This window comes from Micropterus salmoides, unplaced genomic scaffold, assembly GCF_014851395.1.
Source record: "Micropterus salmoides isolate LMB-PRFRI ecotype aquatic unplaced genomic scaffold, ASM1485139v1 Ms_hic_scaffold_19, whole genome shotgun sequence".
Taxonomy (NCBI): Eukaryota; Metazoa; Chordata; class Actinopteri; order Centrarchiformes; family Centrarchidae; genus Micropterus; species Micropterus salmoides.
In genome coordinates this window covers 28,905,271-28,929,488 of record NW_024041039.1, presented here as the reverse complement: position 1 = coordinate 28,929,488, position 24,218 = coordinate 28,905,271, and the positions used below count along the sequence as shown (strand labels likewise).

The 24,218-nt window shown below is 39.0% G+C and overlaps 1 protein-coding gene across 1 annotated transcript in view; it reads right to left on the bottom strand.

Annotated features, from left to right (window-relative positions):
- The window catches only part of LOC119910948 (neurexin-3a-like), a gene marked incomplete at its 3' end in the record, with an annotated part of 30,773 nt that overhangs the window by 5,077 nt on the left and 1,478 nt on the right, over positions 1 to 24,218 (bottom strand). The window contains 1 exon segment of the mRNA XM_038729816.1: positions 7,477 to 8,634. Coding sequence (XP_038585744.1) covers positions 7,477 to 8,161 — 685 coding nt within the window.

Sequence of the window (24,218 nt, the reverse complement as noted above, 5' to 3'; positions counted from 1 at the left end):
GGCGGCTAAAGCCATCTGCTCACGTTGTGGTGTAAATGGCATACAGCTGATAGATCGTCGGCTGGGTGACAGCAGCATAGTGCTGAGACTTGAGACAGACTGAAAGGGGTTGTTTTTTCTAGTTTCTGCACGACAAACAGAGGTGTTGTGAAAGTGAAATACTGAGTTTATAGTGTCTTTGAACTAAAGAAAAAATACCCATATTATTTTCTACATCAGTCCAGCCACCGTGGTTGGAGAAGCTAGGTTTCGTGTATTTTTTTTAAAGGAAGATTCCTATTACACAATATTTGTTCCTATTAACTAGCAATGTAACAATTCTTTACTGGAGGTACATGTAGCAATCACATAAAAACATTTCTATCTAACTGGTTAGCAAAACATTGTAATCAAGAATTGTTAATCTGTGTAATTTGTAGTGGTGCAAGGGTCCATGATGTTTCCTTAAGTTTAACTAAGTACTTATTTTAACCCAAACCATGATCTTTCCCTAAACCAAATCTTAACCACAGTGCTGTAAGATCAGAGAATAGATTTATTTCTCAATAGTGATTTGATGAAACAGTTTTCAGTGGGAGACTTATTGATTGTGAACTGTGCAACATATCTGTCTAGATTCAGATAGTTTGGCCTAAAGAAAGCATAATTTGGTAGCACTTTACAGCTCTGTAATAACATGGTAATAGTGGAGGAATAGTTTGATACTAAAGAGGTCATAATTAAGAGATATTCTGTAATTATGAAAGTAATTGCTAGGAAATAGCTTAGTAGTAACAATGGGTGTATCAGTTAATATTAGACTGATATTTAACAGGATAATAAAGGGGCAAACACAAAGGGTAATAAACACATTAAAAGAATTATTAAAACACTATATACAAAAGAGAACGGTAAATACTAATAATATGCACAAAGCCTGAATGTGAAAAGTGAACTGTAATGTTGAGTTGACAGGAAGTAAATAGATGTGCAGTTCGTAAATTAATATATGTCACACTACACTCTGCAAGTAGAGAATATTACCATGAAATTCAAATTAAAAATAAGGTAGTTTAGCATTTTGCCGCTCTGACTCATAGTTATTATATAAAAGCTAACAAGTATTTCCAGGTAACAAGTCACTGCGTACACTTAAAATTGATAATTACTATATTATAATGTAATAATAATCAATGATCATAAAAATAATCAAACATTCCTTTTGGTTGTAAGGTGATACTGTACAGAGTTTCACTTCCAAGTATTTTCATGGCGTTCATTTTCATTGCAAAAAAGCCAACCTATATTACTTTATCATTATCAGGTTATTATACCATTAATGTCACCCTGTTTCCATATACCACCATATTTCTATCCAAATATTGAACTTGTATATTGTTTGACAGTTGCCATATTGTTACAACATATTACTATTATATTACTGAGTAGTTCTGGCTCGTTGCTTTCTTTAAATGTGCTTCCCCATTATTACCCTTTGTGTTGTCTCCATTTGGTCACATCAATTTCAGAATCATATTAAGCAGATATAACCATTGTTAACCATTAGTATTTTTCACCCCACACATTTGTGTCTATGTGACTTATTGGGACAAAATTTTCTAAAACTGGTCTAGCATTGAAGGTACAGCAGGCGGTAGGCAGCAGAAAAAGTATGTCCACTAAAGTGCTTGTTTTTGCCACTGACAGGCTCCGAATGTTATTGTGTCTGACAACATTATGGAAAGGATCCTTGTTTCTTTAAAGTTTAACCAGAAACCGTCGTTATATTGCTCTCGTCAAAGCCACCAAACTCCAGTGATTAAAAGTCATTTTACTCTGCTGCTCTCTCAGTCTGTTATTTTTTGTGTTCGTGTGATTTTGATGGGGTATTTTTATTTGTTTATTGTGAGACTTTGGGGTTTTAAAAGATTAAAACCACTAAGAGATCGAGGCAGCGAGGTAAAATTATGGGTTTTGACAAGGGAGTCTGGTGGCTTTGACGAGGCAATACAGCGACCGTTTCTGGTTAAACAAAAATGATCTTGTATGTATGAATAGGAGGTTTGTCCCCAGCAAATGCAACACATTCTCACTCCAGACTCATCACAAATTGACGCTTGGTTAATGACCTTTGGCACTGCTTTGCAACGCCCTGGGTACCCCTTTTGCGTCATTTTTAGACGTTTAAGGCTTCACGGTCAAGTTAGCAACTCTTAGCAACAACAAATATGCAACGTCCGGTAAAGTTAGCAACAATAAATGTGCCTGGTTAGACTGCTAGCATTTCAAAACATCGCCAAAATTCACGTTATTAAAGTCGTGAAACGTTGCAATTTGGTGAGGTTTAGACACAACAAGTACTTGGTTAGGGTTAGGAAAAGATCATGGTTTGGGTTAAAATATGTAGGTCAGTTAACACTTGCGTAACTTACGCAATTTACGTAACTCTCATAACTACAATAAAAATATTTAATGTTGACTATTTGTTTCACACAGGACACGAACCCCAGTCTCCTGGTTTAAAGTCGGGGTTCTGGCCCTCCATCAACCCCAACCACCTCCTTACTCAGTCTTTTGTGTTAAATATATTCCCGTCAAAAACTGACGCTACAGGGCTTCCCCCACTGCACTGAACTATGAAGTTATAGGGATCCCCTATGCGTAACAAACTGATGCCGATGGGTATTGATTATGCGTCGATGTGACGAGTCAGGGAGTGAGAACAGGTTGACAAACGTATTACTACTTCTTTAATCCTAAGCGTACAAATGACGCCAGCCCTGTTAGTTGCTTCAAGGGAAGCAGCCTGATCTGGAGCTTTTTCACTGGCTCTCTCTAACATCATCAATTCTACTCATCAGACTCAGCAATTCTGCTAGTTTTTCACTCCCTCTGACTCAATCAATTAATCATTAATTAAAGAAAGCAGGAGTTCACAGTCTTGTTTGCACTGGTCTTAATCGGATATTGATAAACTGGCACAGCAGTATGCATACAGTACTTTCTCTACGGGTATTTAAACAGCTGGAACCTATGGAAGGTTTAAACTCTTTAGATTGACAAAAAACAGGATTTGCAGAAATCCACTGGTTGATTTTGCGGGGAGGAAAAATTCACTAAAAACGACTGAGGTCTGCAAGGTACTTCTCCTTCAACATTACCTTCCTATTTTAGCATAATGAAGTGTATGGGCACATCACGGCTGTTCCAACATGTGGCCACAGGTCAGAAGTGGCCACCTGCATGTTTCTCAACATGTCATGGAACATAAGCATATGAGAAGGGTGTTATTTGTCCTACCACTGTGTGGGAGCCGTGGCATACAAAGGGAAAATAGTTCACAAAAATTGCAGTGTTTTAACCTTCAAGGTCTTCATCAAGTATACATTTTACAATAACTCATACATATGGTGAGTATCTTATTGTCCATTCCCAGTATTTGCAGTATTTGTATACTTAAATTTTACTACTTTTAGAAAAATAAATTTGCCCGACAGGATTGATCTTGGAGTGTGTTCATGAGCTTTTAAGTCATAATGTGGAAAGACCTGGGAGATTGTGGGTTGATTCCTGTTTGAGCCTGACATTTAGCGCAGTGTGACATCCTCTGATGTTGGCAGACCTCTAGCAAAGGGCATGGATAACCAGTGTATTTTGTTGTTTAATTTGAAGGACTTAATGTTGGAAACAAAAAGTTACAGAAAACCGAAGCAAACTATGGAAGCCCTGAGAGCCTAGTGAAAAAATAATTCTGATATCCATTTTCTAAATCTGATCTTAATAGTTCTCTCTCATGCGTGTATGACTTTGGAATATATTAGTTTTAAAAAGAGAGAAATCAGAGAATGGTACAACATAAATATGTTGTTGTACTGATGGAAGTGGTACTGTATAGGTGATTCCACCCCTAATCAGTGTTATCCTTTGAGAATCTGACTTACATTTTTTGCCCTTATTTTATATTTGGATTTGATATTTGAATTCTAACATGTGAATTTACATAATATAGTGCCTACATTTTTTAGTTCAGAATAAAATAGCACCAGGTAAATACAGAGAGACACTGTGTCACAGAAAACATAGAACAAGATTCTGTACAGCAGTTTTCCTTCCTCCACATCATTCACAGACTTATGGGATATTTTTCACTTTGTGTTTACAGTTTGTATTTTAAATATTTAACAACTGAAACAATGTGACTTTTTCTCAGTATCTCAAAATCATTTTAAAACCATGTAAATACACCTTTCATCAATACAGTTCATGTTTTGCAGACTTTTAGTCATGTCATATTCTCTCCCTGATGTATTCAAAAAAGCAGGTACTTCACCAGTTCACCTTAGCCAGCTTCATTAAGCATGTTATTTATCCCATAGGAATCAACAATTAAGATTCTCCCAGGGCTGCTTGAGTTCCCTGCTTCCACTCACCTATCACTGCCTTGCAGGAGGCAGAGGGAAATTAACACTGGGGAACGGTTCCCAATGTGGGGGTTGTAAATCAAGGTTGGGAAAAGCAACCTACAAGGGTCACCATTGCCCTTACTGAGTCACACATGACAGTGCTGAGGAGCTAGAGGGTGGTGAGGTGGTGCGCGTTTCTTTGGGAAAAGAACTGTGAAAGGATGCATGAGTGGGAGGATACTATATGTAGCAATGCCTATAGTTGCAGAGCTGGAATGCCAGCACAAAGTATGACTAAGAACACCATATTCAAATACTTCTCAACTAAATGAGTTCAAAATGGTGGCAGAATATATGTTAAGCATGAAGCACATAATTCTATCTGGTGCTGGGGGAAAAAAATTGTAGTCTGTGTAGTCCTGTGTAACACTGTTAAAACCTTCATGATATTGAATAGGTCTGTGTAAAAATGAATGAAATGCACCGAATCTTTACACAGGCTTTTTGTTGTTGTATTAATTTATTTGTTAGCTTTCATTATACATTTGTTTTAAATATTCTACTGTGTTTATTCATGGTCTCCAGAGGATGATTCCTACTGATGTTGGTTGCCCTAAGGTCACAGTTTCCCCCTTGACCCATATTGGTCTCCCACAGCATTTTATAGTGGTGGCGCCCATTCTGCCGTCAGAATTTCTATGAACAAAATTCTATAATGTAGCATAATAGTAGGCTTATTAAGTGTCAGGGGAAACCAGCAGTGGTGCTACATGACACGGCAAAGGCCACAGATTTATCCACAGCACTTACCAGCTCTGCTAACCAGCTTCCTGGGGGAAACATTTATATACCTTGAACATAATAGATGAATCCCATGGTCCCCATAGGATTAATTCTATGCAAAATCATCAGTATGTCTCTCTGTCAAACACTTTCATAATATGGGGTGTAATGAACCTGCCATCCTAATATTAGACTTTTAGGCTTTTAGTTTCACAGCAGTGTTGGCAGGAAAACCAGGGGCAGTATGTGCAAAGCCAGCAGTAATGAGACTAAAAAAAAGTGGCGCTAATAAATCATCATCAGTGTGGGTTGTGCCTCTACCAGACCAAATCAGCTACTGATATCACGAACTTCACCACAGTTTGACTGAAGTACAGCCAAATTTCACTTCATGCTGTGGGACCACCACCAGCTGGAGAACACACACTGCTGTGAAACTGGAAGCCTTAACCTTGTCTAATCAAAGAGCATAGAAAGAGCCTTTGACATTAGGTAAAACAATGAACTTTATCAAAGCAGTTGATTAGAGGATCCGAGAGGCTTGGATGATCCTGCTCTGTGTGTCAGTCAGCAGCCAGCAGCTGCAGCAAGTCCTCTAATTACCTGATGTTGTGACAAAAGTACCGGCTGAGCTTGCAATATTTCTTTAATACTTTACGCATGTTTTCTGCTGTTCTCATGTGTCTGCAGTGAAAGACAACTAAAAGAGAGGAACTGAAGCGTAAACATTTCTACTCCCGAAGCCCACCATGTCAGTTAAATGCCATCCGATCAATCAGCTGAGCAAAAGCAGAGCAGACTGGCCACCACAAAGACGCAGAGAAGAGGAAAAGCACAGACACGCCCCACCCCATCCTCTCCTTTATTTGAAACACCTGCAGCAATAGATAAAAAACCTAATCTTTAAATTTCAGATTGCCCTGCCTTTTGTTTGTGTGCCAGGGATTTGGCATCAGCCCAAATGGGATGTAAATTCCATATTTGTGAGAGGTTTGGAAGAGCTCTCAAAAGTCAAACAAAAATAGCAGACATACAACATATTAAAACAAATTACCACTGATCTGAATTCATTAAATGGAAACAAAGAGTTCAGTGACTTTCTCATCTAAGTGCCATTGATTATCTCATAAGGAGTCCAATTGTGTACTCCTCAGCTCCTGGAAGCCTGAAGTATGTATACTGACTGTGAATAATGAAGTACATGACGAGGGTTTTTTTCAAAAGCAGAGGTGTCTCGATGCATTTCATGTGCTAACTGCATCTTCACCAATTGCCACAACAAAACAGGCATTATCACAGAATGTTCTGCACTAAAGATTTATCAAATCAAAAGAAATCCAGTTTCAGCATAAAGCAAGTGAAAGTGCCTGCAGGGACGAAATGGTGGCAGGGAATGAGTAAAGGCTTTTCTTTTAATAGGAATCAATTTTGGTCTGGGTACAGCCAGCTGTAGAGCGATTGAAACACAGCTTTGGCAAAATTGTAAGCACAAAAGGATGTGATATAAAACACCTGCCATCTCATGATTGGGTGAAGAAAGGGGGCTCAGGAGGCCCCATTCTCCCTATAGGCGTCCTTATCACTGCCTGCAGGACCAATGTCATTAACCTGAACCTCACTGGCTAACCGTGCTCAGATTAGCTTTCTGATTTTACAGCTCACACACACAAACACAATAGCAATCACTGGGAGAGCCAAGCAAATCCACAAAGTCAAACTGCCTCAGAGCCAAGACACCTGGTGTAATAGCAAAAACAATCCTTATAGAGAATTAAAAAAAGCCAAGTTCTGTGAAGAATACTGAAAACTTCAAAATCATGACATTGGTCTTTAACATGCCTATAAGGTGACAAATTAATTCAGGTGAAATCACCTCAATCATCGCACAAGGGAAAAACAACCAAATCAAATATGCTTTGTCTAAGCTGGACGAGTTCTGCTCTCCAAATGTGAAAGAACACTCAGTCAAGCCATTTTTTTCCGATAAATTATTTGGATGCCCCCCCGCCATTTCCCTTAGTACTTCATTAGCTTTAACTGGCTTTGGTCCAAGGCCTGTGATTTACTGGCCACGTTTCTAATTTGTTTTGATTCAAATCAAGCCCCCAGGAACAGCAATGGATTGTGAGGCAATTTTGGAATAATGGCTTCAGTTGGAAACGCAATAAATACAAATTTTAAACAGAACTGAGCAAAAATCAAAGTTGAAGTGAGTGAGTGTTTCACAGTTGGAGTCCTGCCAAAGTCTGTCTGGGTGAATGACAGCATTGTCAGAAACTTTAAAAGGTAAATGGCTAAATGCATACTTTACCTTCACTGCAGAAGCGGCCCATGTATTCTGTTTTGGAACAGTCACAGACCGGCTCTCCATCCACCACTGAACACGTACCGCCATTTTCGCATGGGTTCACAGTGCACCACCCTTCTGACTCTAGGGGCACCTTAAGGCTTCCCAGGAACAGGGGCTGTGAGATGCCATATTTGAGGTCTGTAATTGTGCCCCTGAAGGGCTGCATGTTTCGCACGGTAGGCAGTGTGAGCGCACCGCTGCGGATATCCTGAGGCACTCCACCCAGGAACAGGTTGCTGACTATTTTCATGAACAGACGCTGAGGCCGCACTTCATCTGCTTTGGCCTGGCCATCTAGTACCAGCACTGTGCGCAGGTTATACCTACTTAGAGTGGCAAAATGCCAGCTGCCATCATCCACCCGTCTGTCAGACACCACTGTCGTCTCAGCACAGTCAATGCTGAAACGCAGCTGCAGTCGCCCCTCCACTACCGACAGCTGCAGAAAGTCACAGTAGCCTCCATCATCAAAGTACAACAGCAGCGCCTCAGAGGCCTCTGTCTTGAACTGGAAGCTGAGGTCACCGCGGGTGCTGGCGTCCCAGCGGAGGTAGCGTGCCCACTGACCTGGTATACCTAAAAATTCCAGTCCCAGACATGTGCTGAGGAACACTTGCAGCTTGATAGAAAAGCCTACAAGATCCATAGCTGCAAAAAAATTTATTAATCCAAGAAGGTGTCTGATGGGAATTCAAATCAGATTGAAATCTTAGGGTGGTTACACGGAATTTCAGGGATCCACAGTGTCCACAATATGTACCGAAGTATATTAAGATAAATATTTCTCATAAAAATATCTTTTTAAAAAGGGAAAAGGGCAGTAGCAAGATAACAGTCGTTGTGGTTAACAGTCTTAAGGTCAATCACATCAATAAGATGTCCAGTAGTAATGGAGGAATTGTTGTTTTCCTCCTATGGGTTACAGAGAAGACCGACAGAGGGGGACAGGAGGAGGTGGTGATGTTTTTTACACTTCAGAACAGATGTTTTCAAGACTCATGGTGCAAGGTCTGATGGAATGGACTTCTCTGGATATCAGGGTGAGTGGAATTTCCTCCTTCATGTTGTCCGCTGGGAAATGGAGTTGACAAGGGATCCACTGGCCTCTCAGTTCTACCACTGTCAGAAAAAGAGAGGCAAAGAGTTATGATGGGTACATCAGAATTAATTTGACTGAAACGAACACATCTTTGGGTGCTTTCCTGCAGTTAAACCCAATGATAGCAGCACATGACATGAATGCGGACAATATAAATAATAAGCTAGTGACAAGTGAAGAAGGTAACCTGGGAGAAAAAAAGCCTCAAGTATCAGTACTCAAGGTTTCATTTAATGTAATTTTACAACACAAGGTTGTATAACAAAGTTTACATTTGTAGTTCCATTGTGCTGCACACAAAAATCACCCGCTGTAGAGCCCTCCTGTCCTGGGCAATGCACTTCTCATGCCAGTTTGTGATGTTTCCAGTCAGGATGCTTTCTATTGCTCCTCTGTAAAAGCTGACAAGGGAACTTTGCTGTCTGAGCTGGAGATGAACATGACAGGTTCTTTGTAAGCTACCCTGAAACTGTTAACCTGCTCCATCCCAGCTCCACTGGTATAGACAGGATCACTACATGATCAACACATTTGTTGATTTATCATGCTACTGTTGATACGGGGTGCCTATTCCTCTGCCTCCTTTAGCGTCTATGGTATATGTAATAAATGCAGTTTATTTGTCACGTTGGAGGTGAGGCTTAGAGAATTGGAAATGCGGCTACGCACCATGGAAACTCAATCGTTAGCTGCTGTCGTTAGCCTGCCCCCAGTGGCCAGTGCGGACCGACCAGATGTTTCATCTGTTTGCAGTTCCCAGCAGCTCCTGAGCAGCCACGAAACTAGGGAGCCTGGGTAAATGTCAGAAGGGGGCATAGCCTTAACCATAAGCCCACAGTTTCACTACCAACCTGTTCACGTTTCTAACATTTTCACCCTACTCAGCGACACACCTGCTGAAAAACCAACTCTGTTTATGGGCAGTTCTATCTTGAAAAACGTCAAAGTTAATGACACCAACAACTATAGTCAAATGCACTTCTGGGGCCAGTGCGAGCAACATGGAATCCTATTTAAAGCTGCTAGCTAAGGATATGTGTAGCAGTAGAATGTATTATAGTAAGATTGTTATTCACATTGGTGGTAATGACTCCCGATTAAATTTAATGTTGAGTCGGTGAGCACGTATGCAAAGACGACGTCGGACTCAGTATTAGAGCAGTTACCTACCCAAAACCCCATAGTGACGGTGTCTGTTCTTCCCCGACCACTTTAATAATTCTGATTAAGATTTCTGTCATCTAAAGCTGTACTAGTTAATGATTTAATATCGGAGTATCATACCGATTTATTTTGTCTTACTTAAACTTGGCTGGGTTATGAAGAACATTCTAGCCTAAAGGAATCCAAGTCACATTAATACTCACATTCCTCATGGCACCATCCGGCCAAGGAGGTGGAGTTGCAGCCATCTTTGACTAAAGCCTATTAAGCAACCCTAAACTGAAGAAAAACTCACTCGAAAGCCCTGTTCTTAGTCTTTCACACCCAACCTGGAAAACACTACAGCCATTTGAATTTGTTATAGTGAACTGTGGTCCTGGTCCATAATCTGAACATATCTGATTTCTCAGAGTTCTTATAAAGTTTAGTCCTTAACACAGATAAAGTTATTATTACAGGTGATTTTAATATTCATGTGGACATTGACAATGATATCCTTAGTACTGCTTTTATCTTATTATTAGATTGGCTTCTGCCAGAGTGTTCATAAACCCACTCTTAACCACACCTTCTACCTTGCTCTGGCATATGACATTGAAATTGAACAATTAATAATAGTGTTTCCTTAATAACTTTTGAATTCCTAATACTCCAATTAATTCATTGTCTTAAAAGAACAGAGGACTCCTATGATAACTTCAGTCCCTCCCAAATTGAGAAAACAGTTAATAAAACAAAGAAGGTTAGCTCCATGGTAAAACCACCAATCCCGCAAATAAAAGCAAACATCACGGTAACTTGAAAGGAAATGGCGTTCCACCAATCTAGAAGAATCTCTTGTAGTCCAGCAAGTCCATCTTAAAACAAATAGGAAGGCTCTCTGTAATACCAGGGTAGCCTATTAATGGCCACTAACAGAGGAAACTAAGAACAACCCCAGATTTCTTTTCAGCACTGTAGCCAGGCTGACAGTCACCGCTCTATTAAGCCATGTATTCCTACAGCCCTCAGAAGTAATAACTTCTTGAGCTCCTTTTGATGATAAAATTCAATTATATACAAAATTTATCACACTGCCTTCAACTGGTACCGAATTATCTTCAAATTCAGGAACCTTAGAAACAGCTGTAAAACCTGATACATATTTAGACTGCTTTTGTTTTACTGATCTTTACCAACTAACTTCAATGATTTTTTCATCTAAGCCGCCAGCCTGTCTCTTAGACCCTGTCCAAAACAGGCTGCTTAAAGAATTTTTTCACTTAGTTAGCACATTTTACAGGACATGATCAATCTTTCTTTATTAACAGGCCACAGAACCACTGTCCTTTCATGTAGCTGTAATTAAACCACTTCTAAACCCACTCTTGATCCAGGGGTTTCAGCCAACTATAGACCAATATCTAACCTTCCCTTTCTCTCTAAGATCCTTCAGAGTGCAGTCACCAATCAGTTGTGACTTTCTACATAGCAATATTTTTTGTCAGTCAGGTTTTAGAGTGCATCATAGCACACAGACAGCACAGGTAAAAATGACCTTCTAATTGCATCAGACAAAGTATTTGTACCTGTACTTGTTAGCATTTGACATAATTTACCATCACATCCTATTACAGAGACTGAAACATTTAACTGGCATCAAAGAAACAGCTCTAAGCTGTTTTAAGTCCTATTTATCAGATCGATCTCAGTTTTACTTATCCTACATGTATGCAGAGTTCCACAAGGTTCTGTGATTGGACCAGTCATATTCACCTTATATGCTTCTTTTAGGCAATAAGCAATATTATTATGAAATATCCCATAAACATTCATCTACCGATCAAGCCAGATAAACCCAATCAGATCAGTTAAATTTAAGTAGGAGACATTAATACAGGAAAACATGAATGACCTGCATGTTAAACACAGACATGTTTGGAAACTGTATAAATGGGAAGTAAATTGGCAAGATTACACAGATTTTCCTTAATACATTTTTAGGTATTGGGGAAAAAAGCAATCTAATTCCCTCATTGGCAAAACCGCAGAATACTCTACCTTTCATATATCAGCTAACCATCCTATTGCAGATTCCTCCCGGACTGCAAGCTTGGTGCTCCGGTTGTGTTGGTGTTTACACCAGTAACATTAGTACAGAAGCTTTGGACCACCGTTTCAGAGGCAGCTGATAACAGGAGCTACTGTTAGCAACAACTAGCGGTTAGCAAGCTGTAGCATTAGCAACAAGTAAAGCTACCGGTCCATCAGGAATCTTCATAAATTATAGAGTTGAGGCAAAGCAGCCGGAGGACATCAGAGGGAAAACCAGAAAATATTTACCTTTCGTCATAACTGTAAAAGCACACACACTGCAAACACACTGCACACTGTTCTAGTAGTCTATATGACTGCTAACCCCCCCCCTTTTTTGTACTTCCGTATGCATAATTTGTATATTTGTATGTTTATGCCACCTTGTTGGAATGGTTTGAAAAATTTATTAAAAGGTTGGTCAAAACACAACAACATGACAACTAGTTAACAAGTAAGCAAGGTTATCCACAATTTAAAATTTCAAGTGCTGTTCAGTGGCCCAGCAGATCAGACTGTGGTTGGGCAGCTTCCAGATGTGAATGTGATCAGGGTGTTCCTGTAAAAAGGGAGGCTTCCTCTCAGTGAAACTTCCCTGAATAAATAAAATATTAAAAAAACATTAGTCCAAAAATAAATGTGCAAATTAAAAATAATATACTGTAAGTATATTTTGCTGATAATTCTTGTGTACTTAAGGAAAATTTAGGACTTCTAAGCATTTTGATCCAGTTAATCAATTATCAGATTTAAAAAATCTGAATTAAATCAAAGCTGTCACAATGTATTGATTCATAAATGAGAAATTTTCTGTAAATTCTATTTCCCAACAGGAATGTCCCCGTCTTCTGAAAACCATGCATTTTCAAAATAGATATTTGTGACAATACATTTTTCAGATAATCCAGAGCTTTTAAATAGTTTAAGAAGTAGGGGAATCTGTACGATGTGAAAACTTAAAAATCAACATTTGTTTTATTTCCCCTTTCTGCACAGCAACTCTGAACACTGGCAAGAATACAAATGTTGAGGAACTAATGACTCGTATTTATTTAAAGGACTAAAAGAAGAAGAGAATAAAAAATCCCAAATTCTCAACATATTAATCTCAATGTCCTCAGATGGATGGTACAGTTACCACAAATTACTATTATGTAGGATTCTGTCATGTGTGTTATAAATGACAATAAGTGCCTTTTACATCTCATCCTAAGCATAGGGTTTTGTAGAAAGAAGTGTTTGACTTTATTTTAGCGGACTGTTCACAGCTGATTTACTGTACTCTTGGCAGTCACCAATCCTAATTAAAAGTGCTTGTGATATTGCTTTTTCCCCTTCTTATCGGTCAGCGGCTGCTGCTCATTATTGTCATGGCAGAGCATGACTATCAGTCAGCCAGGCAGACTTGCCTTTATCTGATAACCAGCCTGGAGAGACCGCTTTCTGCTGAATCCCGTTGAATACTAAGAGGCAAAAAGTACACAAGTAGGTACTGATGCAATATCCAGTGGCTAAATATTATTTTATTTGAAAGTCTACTTCCATATTAAACAAATATTGATACACTGCAAAACAATATCCACCTTAAAACCACTTCCCCTTTAGAATTACGTCTATACTTTCTATCAAATTATTAAAAATGTTTATTCTTAACATAGTTCACTGCCACTGTTTCATTCTTTATCATCCCCTGGATTCCTCAAGCATGCTTTTATTGTTCTCTTCCAAGCTTGTTCAGTATCTCACTATAGGAAGCGTGTTCTGCCGTGACCAATCATTGAAGCTCCAATACCGCCACGTCTGTCAGGAGACAGACCAATCATCTCGACTTGTAGGAGCTAGTAATGGGAATTACAGGTCTTTGCAGGGATTCCTTTCTGAGAGCCAGCTCTTTCGGCTCTCAAAAAGCTCTTTATTTAGTAAAGCTTCTGCTGGTCACTGCCTAAGTTATATTCTTATTTGTTGCAAAAAATAAATAAATGGGGATATCAGCTCTCAAACAGGAGCCAGCTCCCATCGTTTACAACAGCCTGCTCATAAAGCCGACTTGTTTGTGACCGACACATTACTAGGCAGAGCCAGTTCGTTCTGCTTTATAAATGCCCATGGTGCTCTCAGATAATTCAAGCTCCTCAGCTGTCTTGACCATTTTTCACTTAACTGCTCTCCGTCATAGCAGTCAAGGTAGTCAATGAGGGTGCCTATCTGCTTAAAAAGTGAGCAGAGATTATTTCACCCATTTTCAACAGGTAGGAGAGGTTCCACAAAGAGTAGATATTATTGAAAACATGATACTGTGGTGTTCTATCCATATAATGACCTAATGGATAGTCGTCCATAAAATACAAACCTGGGGCCTGTACTACAAAGCAAGTTAAACATACCCAGCATATCTTTTGGTTAGCTGGCTTCACTAACCCTAACAATCGTCATCAAAGCAGTCACACGAAGCTGGTTATCAACTTGGTAAGTCAGCCCAAGTTTTCCCAATCCAGACATGAGGGCGCTCACATGAACGCGTGCTAGCAGCAGATGACCAATCACAAACATGGACAAGTCTGCTGCTAGCAGAGCATCATAATTTAGAAATTAAGAACAAACGTAGTCTAAAGTAACACAGCTGCAGCTCACACACGCAGATAGACAATCGGCAACAGCACGAATGCCTAAATAAACAGGCGTAGTCTATATTATGAATGCGTTTATTTGATGTCTTATGGCGTCTATGACAACTTTATTCAACCTTCTTCTTTCAACTCTGCTGTGTGTTGGCGTAGTGTCATAAAAAGCCTCATTCTAACTCCCTTTCAAGACCTTGTCATCACTTCAAAAATCTGATTAATTTATTTAAGTGTTCCAAACATTGTTCTAAATTAAAGCAATGAAACACAAAATCCATCGATGCCATAAAAGCTGCTTAAATAGCGTTTGAAAGACTGAATCTCAATATTTATGCTACTGAAAACTTCCCCACATTACCTGCACCCACAAAGCAAAGGGTGAGGCGCTAGTAGAGACCCATTGAAGCGAGCTCCTTGCCAGATCCTTTAAACACTTTATAGTTGCCTATAAATGGTCAGTGAAACGCCCCTCATCAATATTAATACGTACTGACTGCATGAAGCCAAGGAAGGCGAATTCTAACAGAAAAGCTACGAAACGAAATTTAACCCGGTGTGACACTGACATTCTTTTAGACGAAGCTGAAACATGTTGTTTGGTGGGTAAAACGCAACGCTTGTGTACCGGAGGAAAGAAGGCACCAGAGCTCCACCACTTCATAACCGATCTGCAGGAAGGGGCATTGGAGTAGTGAAGGAGGTGGAGGACGGGATGACCCAGGGACATAATTTGGCTTCCCTAGTTTGAAAAGAGAGTCAACCAAATGAATTCCACTTGTTTGCACATTTATTTAGGCTATACAAACACTCCACTCACTTAACGAGGCTGCCGATGATTACAAAGAAATGTGACTTGAGCGGCACACTGAAAGATTTACTTAATAAATAGTGTTATATTTTTACAAGCAACGCACAGCGTTTGGCTCAAGTACCATAAGGCAACTAACATCTGATAATAATATGAAACTTTGCACTCGTATTCAGTTGACACATTGAAAACAGCATCAATTTAAATGTAATTTGTTCTCCTGCATTCTTTTGCAGAAACAGATAGTGCTGTTTGTGTTTATAATCCTAAATCGTGTTTTTTTTGTGTGCGCTGCAAATGAGCTTGTTGATTTTTTTTATTGCGCAATTCGGGGAAAAAAAAAATCAAACAGGTGTTTGCTAATTCAGAAAAGCTTTCATCTGTTTGGCAAATTAATTAATATTATTAAATTATATTGTTTTATTGGCCTATAATACTCAGAGGTAATATTTTGATTAATTTACACAATAGTATCCATTTCAAATGTTTCACCATTCTACCATGTGAGTCGCTGTTTCTCATTTCTCCAGTTTATGTCAGAATGCATAGCTAGTTTGCGTGGAGGACCGCACATTCTCCCATCAAGTTTGTTTTTTTTATGGATCACAACCTTTCCTTATGCACATTTCAAACACTGTTTTGTACATAAAACACCATTTATAAATGAGACCCCTAGTCTGCAGCAGGTTAGCCGTTCAGCATAAGTTACCATGGAAATTTACCCCTGCAAGAAGTCAACCACCGTCGTAGGACTGAAAACCAAATCAAAATGTGTAAACACGTACAGTAGACTATACTTATTTAGCATATGGACAGAATTGGTACCATGTGTTTTGAGTAAGATGTTTCACCTTTTCAGAAAGAAAAAAAATAAATAAAAAAATAAACTCTATACAAAAGAATATTAAGAGCAAAGACCACAGCACCACACATAGCTAACCCACAAGTCAGAGATATTTTCTATAAATGTCAGTAAGAAAAGACAGAATAGGGAGTGTGTGCACTGAAATAAAAAAAAAAATGTCTTCAAAGAATCTCACAGACAGGCGAGTCCAACAACAAACTCTCTTCGATGGATGTAACTCCTCTCACCAGAAGGAGAATACCTTTGTTGCAACATAGTGTGGAGTGTTTGTGCATTACATGAAGCCACTGTGGAGTTTTAATAGTTTGTCCATGTCTGTCCTGGTGATGTGTTACACTGCTGTTAATTCTGAAACAACTGGTAGGTTATTTAATTTCTGTAGTCTAACAATGCTTGTGTTCATAGCCATTTTTATGTTCAGTCATTTTGTTTAATTGTCTGAGCTTTGTACTCTTTTATAATTATTTCTAGTGAGGTTACATTGATGAAGGTGGTTGTGTAATTGATAATCAGTCGCGTACATATGCCACAAAGTGCCGTCTATAGAAAGTTACTGCACTTTCTTTTGTAGTTTTAATGTGTTCTTTAAGTTAAAGGTCTGTCATACCATCATTACCATCATGTACATATTTACTCTCTTTCCCTTTTAAAAATGTAACAGTAAAGTTTACTCAGAGAACATAATGTAACTCACTTTTTACTTTTATCCAAGTACATTTCTACACAAATCATTTTACTTGTAAAAGTGGAAAATTAGGAGGAGACCAAAAAAAACCCCACTTAATTTGCATATTTATTTTTGGATCAAAGGTATTAAAATTGTTGACAACTAAGCTTTCCTTTAATCAGATATTATTATATTATAATATTGTGTTTATTTTGGGGGGGGAGGGTAGCTGTCTTTTAGTGGAGGTTCAAATATAGGTCAATTTTGATGGCCCCTGTCTCCTTCATGCATGGTCTCTCAGGTGAATCAAACCACATTCTAACCCTCTCTCACACACACACACACACACAGGTTAAATTAGGGCTGAACGATTAATCATTTTCAAATCAAAATTGTCATTTGAAAGAACGCGATTAGCTAATCGTGAAGACTGTTTTACCACAGTTGTTCTACTACTGTGAACAGCTCTGTGAACCGGTTCTGTTCCGCTCTCAGCAAGGCTACATATCCCACAGTTACTTATTTACACATCCAGCAGACAGCGACAACATTATTCTATTATCTTCTAATATTTTCTACCTACTATGTTTCTGTTTATGCTATAAAATACCAAAGCAAATTCCTTGTATGTGTATCTTGTAAACCTACTAGGCTATAAAGCTGATCATCATTCATTTGGAGTAGACCACCTGACGAATGCAAGTCCAAACCATAATGGGATGCCACACGGGTCTATTCTTGGTACATTACTATTTACATTATATATTATAACACTGTTCATCAGTCCAAACATTTTTATGCAGAGTATACCATGTTATACGTGCAGGGGTCATTCTCAGCTCAGGCTCCTTAGTCTGCCTTTGATACTTTATCACTTCTTAATCATAAACGTGTTTTAAATGCAGATACAGCTAAGTACATCGTCTCCTGACTATCCTGACCTTAAAGGCTTTTTGTCTTTTCTTAACCATAAAACTCTTGTTCAGTCAACTGTTTTGTCTGCATTACGGAGATATTTTTTACGGTAACACTGCCCCGTCATTACATCAGCTAAAACCCTGTTTATCATTGTGCATTTTGCTTCATCATTAATGACAAATTCCGCACTCTCCATTGCTCTTTGTATCATAAGGTCGATGCATAAACCTACCCAAAATAGTGACCATGTGTTTTATTAAGATGCTGAAATCTTGTGCGTGAAATTGTGACGGTCTGGGATTACAATGTTTGTTGAGCTATTTATTCCCTGTCTGTGAAGATTCCGTCATCCAGGTCATAGTTTTCCAAGGTAGGTTAAAACCAATTGGACTTGGTTGAAGATACTGGATGATGTTTCGCACCTCATCCAAGAAGCTTCCTCAGTTCCTGACTGACTGGCCGGGAGTGACAGGTATTCAAACTCTGTGGGGTCGTTATCAAGGTGATGGATACCACTTGGTTTGTTAGTGCTCCTGGTGGTTGTAACGACAGACAGTCATTATGGTCAGTGGAGTCACATAAGACCAAGTCTGAACGACCATTGTTAGCATTGATTTTAACCTTTCTTGGATACTTATCCCATGTACACAATTATCTTAATCGTTTTGTGTTGTTTTATATATTAATGTGGCTGTCTGATTGTTAAATTTTATTTAAAAGGAAATCTCAATCTAAACGAGAATCCCTGATTAAATAAAGTTTAAATCAATTTTTAAAAATCTCATTTATCATATTTTTAATTATCATTATTCAACATATAACATTACTGGACATGAGCAATATCAAAACAAGCAAGGTTTTAGACGCTCTTTATCATAGAAGACTTTACCCCAAAATGTAGAACTTGTTCAACTGCTAAACGATGCAGTGTGATCCTGTGATGATTATATGATAATCTCTAACCTATAGTCACCTACAGAATGAACTCATCATTCAGTCACATGTTTTATACTTTTAATGCATATTACCTCTTAATCCAGAACTAAATGTTTAATTTATTTAGTTTAATTAATTGTCAAACTGTTTAAAATAATATTTTAATACATAAAAATAGCTTTATAAATGTAGGATCTTTTTGTGTTTGTGTGTCATCTAGTCCTGGTGGAATGAGAGAGAGAGAAACACTACGTGGCTAGTCAGCAAGAACAGTTTATTTTGAAAACGATCATGTGTGTGGCTGTCTATAATCCATTAATTCTCAATTTTAAATTAAAAATAAAATCCAACAAAAGGATGTATTAACCTCTATTTTACATTTAGCCTACACTGTAGCAGTTGATGTCCATCAAACCTCAGTAGAGCATTCTCTTCAGTGCCTCAGAGTTGAATCTATACATAATGCTAATCAACCTTCTATTCAATAGGAGATATCAGCCAATCATTGTCATCCACCTCTGACATAACAGAGGGCCCTCTTTAAAAAGCTAGTATGCATAATATGTATTGGAATTATGTTTGTGATTATTATATTTATTATGATTCATTGACATTTTGAAGCAATGTTTGGTTTTATTTGATTCATTTAATGTAATTTAATTAAATACTGACTGCTAACAGTGTTTTACACTGCCCTAATCTGTCACATATTTAAAATCTGGCTTTTATGTTGATTTCCAAACACTTTTTTCACCCACTAGTTAGCTGCAGGACATACTTAATATCTTCCTTTTTACAATTGTAATTGTTTTCAGTATCAAAATGGTATTTTATAAAATAAGTGTTGGCCTTTAAGCGCTCATGTCAGCCCTGCTATCTCTTCTCCCTAAATAATAATTTACAAAGGTTTCTGTTTTTGTTCATTTTTGACTTATGTCTCTAGCAGCAGTATTTTTAAAAAAGTCCTTTAGCATTACGTAGTAATATATCTGCTGGATGGTGTCTGTGCTAATCAGAGACAGATCACTGCCTTGATATACACACAAAACCTTGTGCTACAGTACTGTGCATTCACACTTAAGAGCATAAATACTGTACACGGCTGCAGGGCTGTTCTGGCATGGTTTTCAGTTTGCCACGACACATGTGTGTGTTTGTCTTTTGTTGCAGTGTGGGCAGCATCAGGGGTTAAAAGGCTAAACGGCATGGATCATTGTTCTGTGTGAAAGGCTCCTTTGACGAACCCCACAGGGACGAGTCCACATACACATACTGACAAAAGGCAGTGGCACTCTGGATCCTATTAACAACCACACGGACTGGGACGTAGGGGGTGTGTGTGTGTGTGTGTGTGTGTGTGTGTGTGTAAATGTAAATAAAAGCAGCCCACTGGCAGGTCCCTTGTGTTTAAATGGATGCCACTTAATAGTAATTTTCCAGCAGGTGCCCTAATCACACAAAAACACACAGTATCGCTGTCCAGACACAGTGACAAAATGTCCTCCATAGCTTGCAGATAATATCTTAAAAGGACAGGCAGCAATTTTTCTGATTTGCTCGTATGGCTCATTGTAAGGCCTTCCAAATATGCACAGACACTGCCGCTTACATCTCACAATAGATTCACAGAGGTGCCATTTTCTTTTGCCCGTCTTCGTTGCGGCAGTGGTACACTCCAAAATCATTTGACCAGGACATGCAACCTGACAGTGGAGGGGAGGGGGAGCGACAGCAGAAGGAAAGATGAGTAGAACAGGGAGAGGGGGAGCGACAGAGACAGAGGGAGCGATGTTCCACCTCATCCACTCCCACTCATGCATCTCATGAAACACCCCAACACTACTCTTCATCTTCTCTCTTCAGGATGCAAACACACCCTTCAAGTCAGCCACAAACCCTTCTGGGTACAACGTTTTCCCACCATCTTAGGCTTATACCGATGTCTTTGGGCTTGTGGTGGGTGATATGAACAACATTCTCTATCAGAGTGTACTGTGTGTCGCTGTGCATCACTTTAACAATAGATTGTATCTATTTTGATTAGGGTTGGGAACAGAAAACCAGTTCCAAATTAGAACCAAACCAAAATGCCAAGAACCGGGTACCCGTTAAAAAAAAATAAAAAAATTGGAGTTTCAGTTCTGCTCATCAGTTCCTAAACGCAATGACCCTTTATTATCACAAAGGCTACATCTGCTAGGCCATCTACGTCCTGCATCAAGAGCCAGGGATACCAAACTGTGACACAGTTCTTTTTGGCAATACAGGAAAAGAGGACCAAAGAGAAAACTGAGGAGTGTCAAATACCACAGCTTCCACAAGACAATCTATGTACTGACTGTGGATCATATGTTTGCAGTGTATGTATTTCCTCTGTGAATGTTCAGTTGGATTTGCTAGTTTAAATGAAACAATACAAAGTAAATACTTAAATGAATTAAGATATTTTGTTATCTAAACATTTTACTGCCTTTTTTATTTCAACAACAATGGACCAGAAAATGGGAATTGATTGAAATGGAATCAATGAGCAAATTTGGAATTGATAAAAAATTCAATACCCAAAGCTAATTTTGAGAAAGCTATTGAAACTAGACAGGAATGTCTTTGGCTACTACAGCGATTTAAATACCTACCATATTAAAAGGTATCTCAGTTAATCTCCGACAGTACACATTTATATTGTCTCAGACTATACATCATCATATCGCCCAACCTTAAAAGCACTCCATATAGCTTGGTTAGTCAGGGCAAGATACCTCAGCCACATCTGCTGAGATGCAAAAATGCTTCTATTTAGACACTGTTTAAAGAAAGAACACTGATAAAAAGGCAGAATGGATTTTGCAAAACATTTTAATATCAGTTGCAGTCTAAGCTGACTAAAACATATGTCGTTGATTATCAGCTTTGTCTTTTTAAAGTGATTGGTCACTAAAGCCATTTTAAAATATTAATAATCATGCTTTTTGATTTTAAACACTGCACAGGGGGACAGGGCAAGGATGCACACTCTCTTTCCCTTTTCACCACCTCACCAGAATTTAAGACAACATTCATCAGCAGAGGGACAGGAACACTAAAGAAACTGATTAAAAGTATTATTAAAAATAAGCAGCTGATTCAAATAAATCCGTAAATATTATTAAAATAGCAGAATTATCCTGTTTTTAGCAACAACAAAAAAAAAAATCACCATTTGTAAATCAGTCCTCTTTTTTAATTTCCATATCGCCTCTGCTGCTCAGACTGCTCATTTCTTTTTAAAAAAGGCAGAAATAAAAACAGACTAATAAAAGGCAGATAAATGTAAAATGGGAAGACGAGCGGAAGTGAAGGATGGAGGGTGTGTTTGTGGGGGGGGGGTGGGGGGTGGGGGGTGTTATTTTGGCAGCGGGTGCAGCGTGGGCACCGTGTTGTTATCCAGCTACTCTGCAGACAGGACACGCCTTCTCTGGGCGCTGTGGTTCTGCTGCAGCACCCTTCACGGCATTACATCACCCAGCTAGAGAGCACCCACCACCCCACAAACGCCTGCATACACACTGCGCGCGCGCGCACACACAGACACACGCCTGCACCATGCAGACATGTGCGTACACACCACACCGAGGGCTGCATACACACCTTACCAGTGTAAGAAGACACAGAATAAAATGATAATCCTACACGCCACACTGATGAATGTTCACACATGCACAAATGACTGCAGACACTCAAAAATATTACACATGCACGCCAACAACTAAAGCCTGGATACACACCTCTCCATCAGCTCCACATACACACTCCACCAGCGAACACACCCACAAATCCCTCGCCTTTTCCCCTCACCGACACCAGCAGTTTATGCAACATCCTACCGTCTTTCTAAATGTGGCGTTTATTTTTTCCCCTTATGTCGGTTTTGTTTTCCCTGTGGTTTCTGACTTTTTAAAAATGATCTTGCTTCTTGCCAATACTGTAATTGGTCCATTAGCAGAAATTAAACGGCAGGCCTAAGATTTCACACGCCTGTACATGTTAGGCCTGGATGATTCTGAAATAAAAAAAAAAAGAAGGAGAGTCATTTTTCTTTCCATTTCTATTTCATTTCTGTTTTAATATAATATTTAAAATGGATGTCTGTAAAGACGGCACAGCAGATACTTTAGATAAGGAATAGATCATAGTTATGGCCCAGCAATGTCACACGTTTAAAAAATAAATAAAAAATACAAGAAACGAAAGTGACTGGCACCGTCTGAACGCAAAAAAACGAGCGAATTAAAGAAAGGAGCATTCTCTAAAATCCTGCGTAATATTTGACTCTCCCCGCCCAGAGGGATTAGTGTTACCTTGAGAGCCCTTGGCTTTTTGCGCCTGATTTGTCAGCACAGTTAATCGGCTGCCAACCAGAACAAAAAAAAAAAAAAAAAAAGCAGGACAGCCAAATTACCCAAAACAGCCTCCATCCTACTCTCAACAACCCCCACCCCAAGCTTTAAAAAGGGGCGAGAAAGAAAACGATAAGAGAAATTAAATCGAGAGAGGGTTTCATATTTTGCAGAAAAATACATCATGTAGGCGAAATTACACCCAAAGAGCTACATAAGCATAATTACCTACAAAATTCCATCGTCTGTATCGATTTAATGTCAGCATAGTCAATAGTGACCACACAATTTCAATATTATTTAGGCTAGCCAGATCATTTTAATTCTCAACAACCACCAAAAAGAACATTTTTTAAAAAAGGAGAGTAAAACCACATTACAATCATTTGGACCAGCGTAAAAGGACAAACTTATTTGTCTTTCTCGAAACATAAGACATAAAACGTAGCCTAATTGTTTTCAGTGCTCTGATGTTTGGGAATCTTAAGCAGGTCTTAAGCAGTTTAGAAGAAGGTGATGAAGCACCTTTGGGCCCTTTGCAGGAAAAAGAGACGCATTCTCTGACTGGGTCACGCCCATTCTGAAGCCCGTTTTGGAAAATGCCTGATTAGGAATTCCCCCTGCATAAATGCACAAGAATCGTCTAATCCTATTAACTCTTAAAATCCGACACATCGAAATGTGTGCAGTAGCGATGAATAAAAATAGAATTGTCATCCTCTTGCCTTTCAGAATTCGCACCACTTGAGACTGCCTTACATCAGTTCAAAGTGGAGCTGCTGATAAATTTTTTTTAGACAAGCTTGTAGATATTAAGAGTAAAAGGCGTTAGACAGACAGGAGACGCAGGCCTGTACACCTTATTGCTTGTTTTGCGGTAGGTAGTGGATTTCTATGGCGCACTGCACAGGGCCTCGTATTTTCCTGCAATGACAATTGCCAAATTTGCTGTATAAATGGGACATCCTGCATTCGTCGCAGTGTAAATGACATGTGCGGGAAAAAGGCAGTGCTCATTCAAATTAAAATTCCTGTCTGAAATGGATGTGAGCCTGGTGTGCAGAGCAGGCCCAGACTGTGGTTTTTCAAATGTGGATTGATGAAGGGAGAAACTTGTCAACTCAACGTGCAGCATGAAATGCAGTTTATTGGGAGCAGGGCAGTCACATTTCAGCA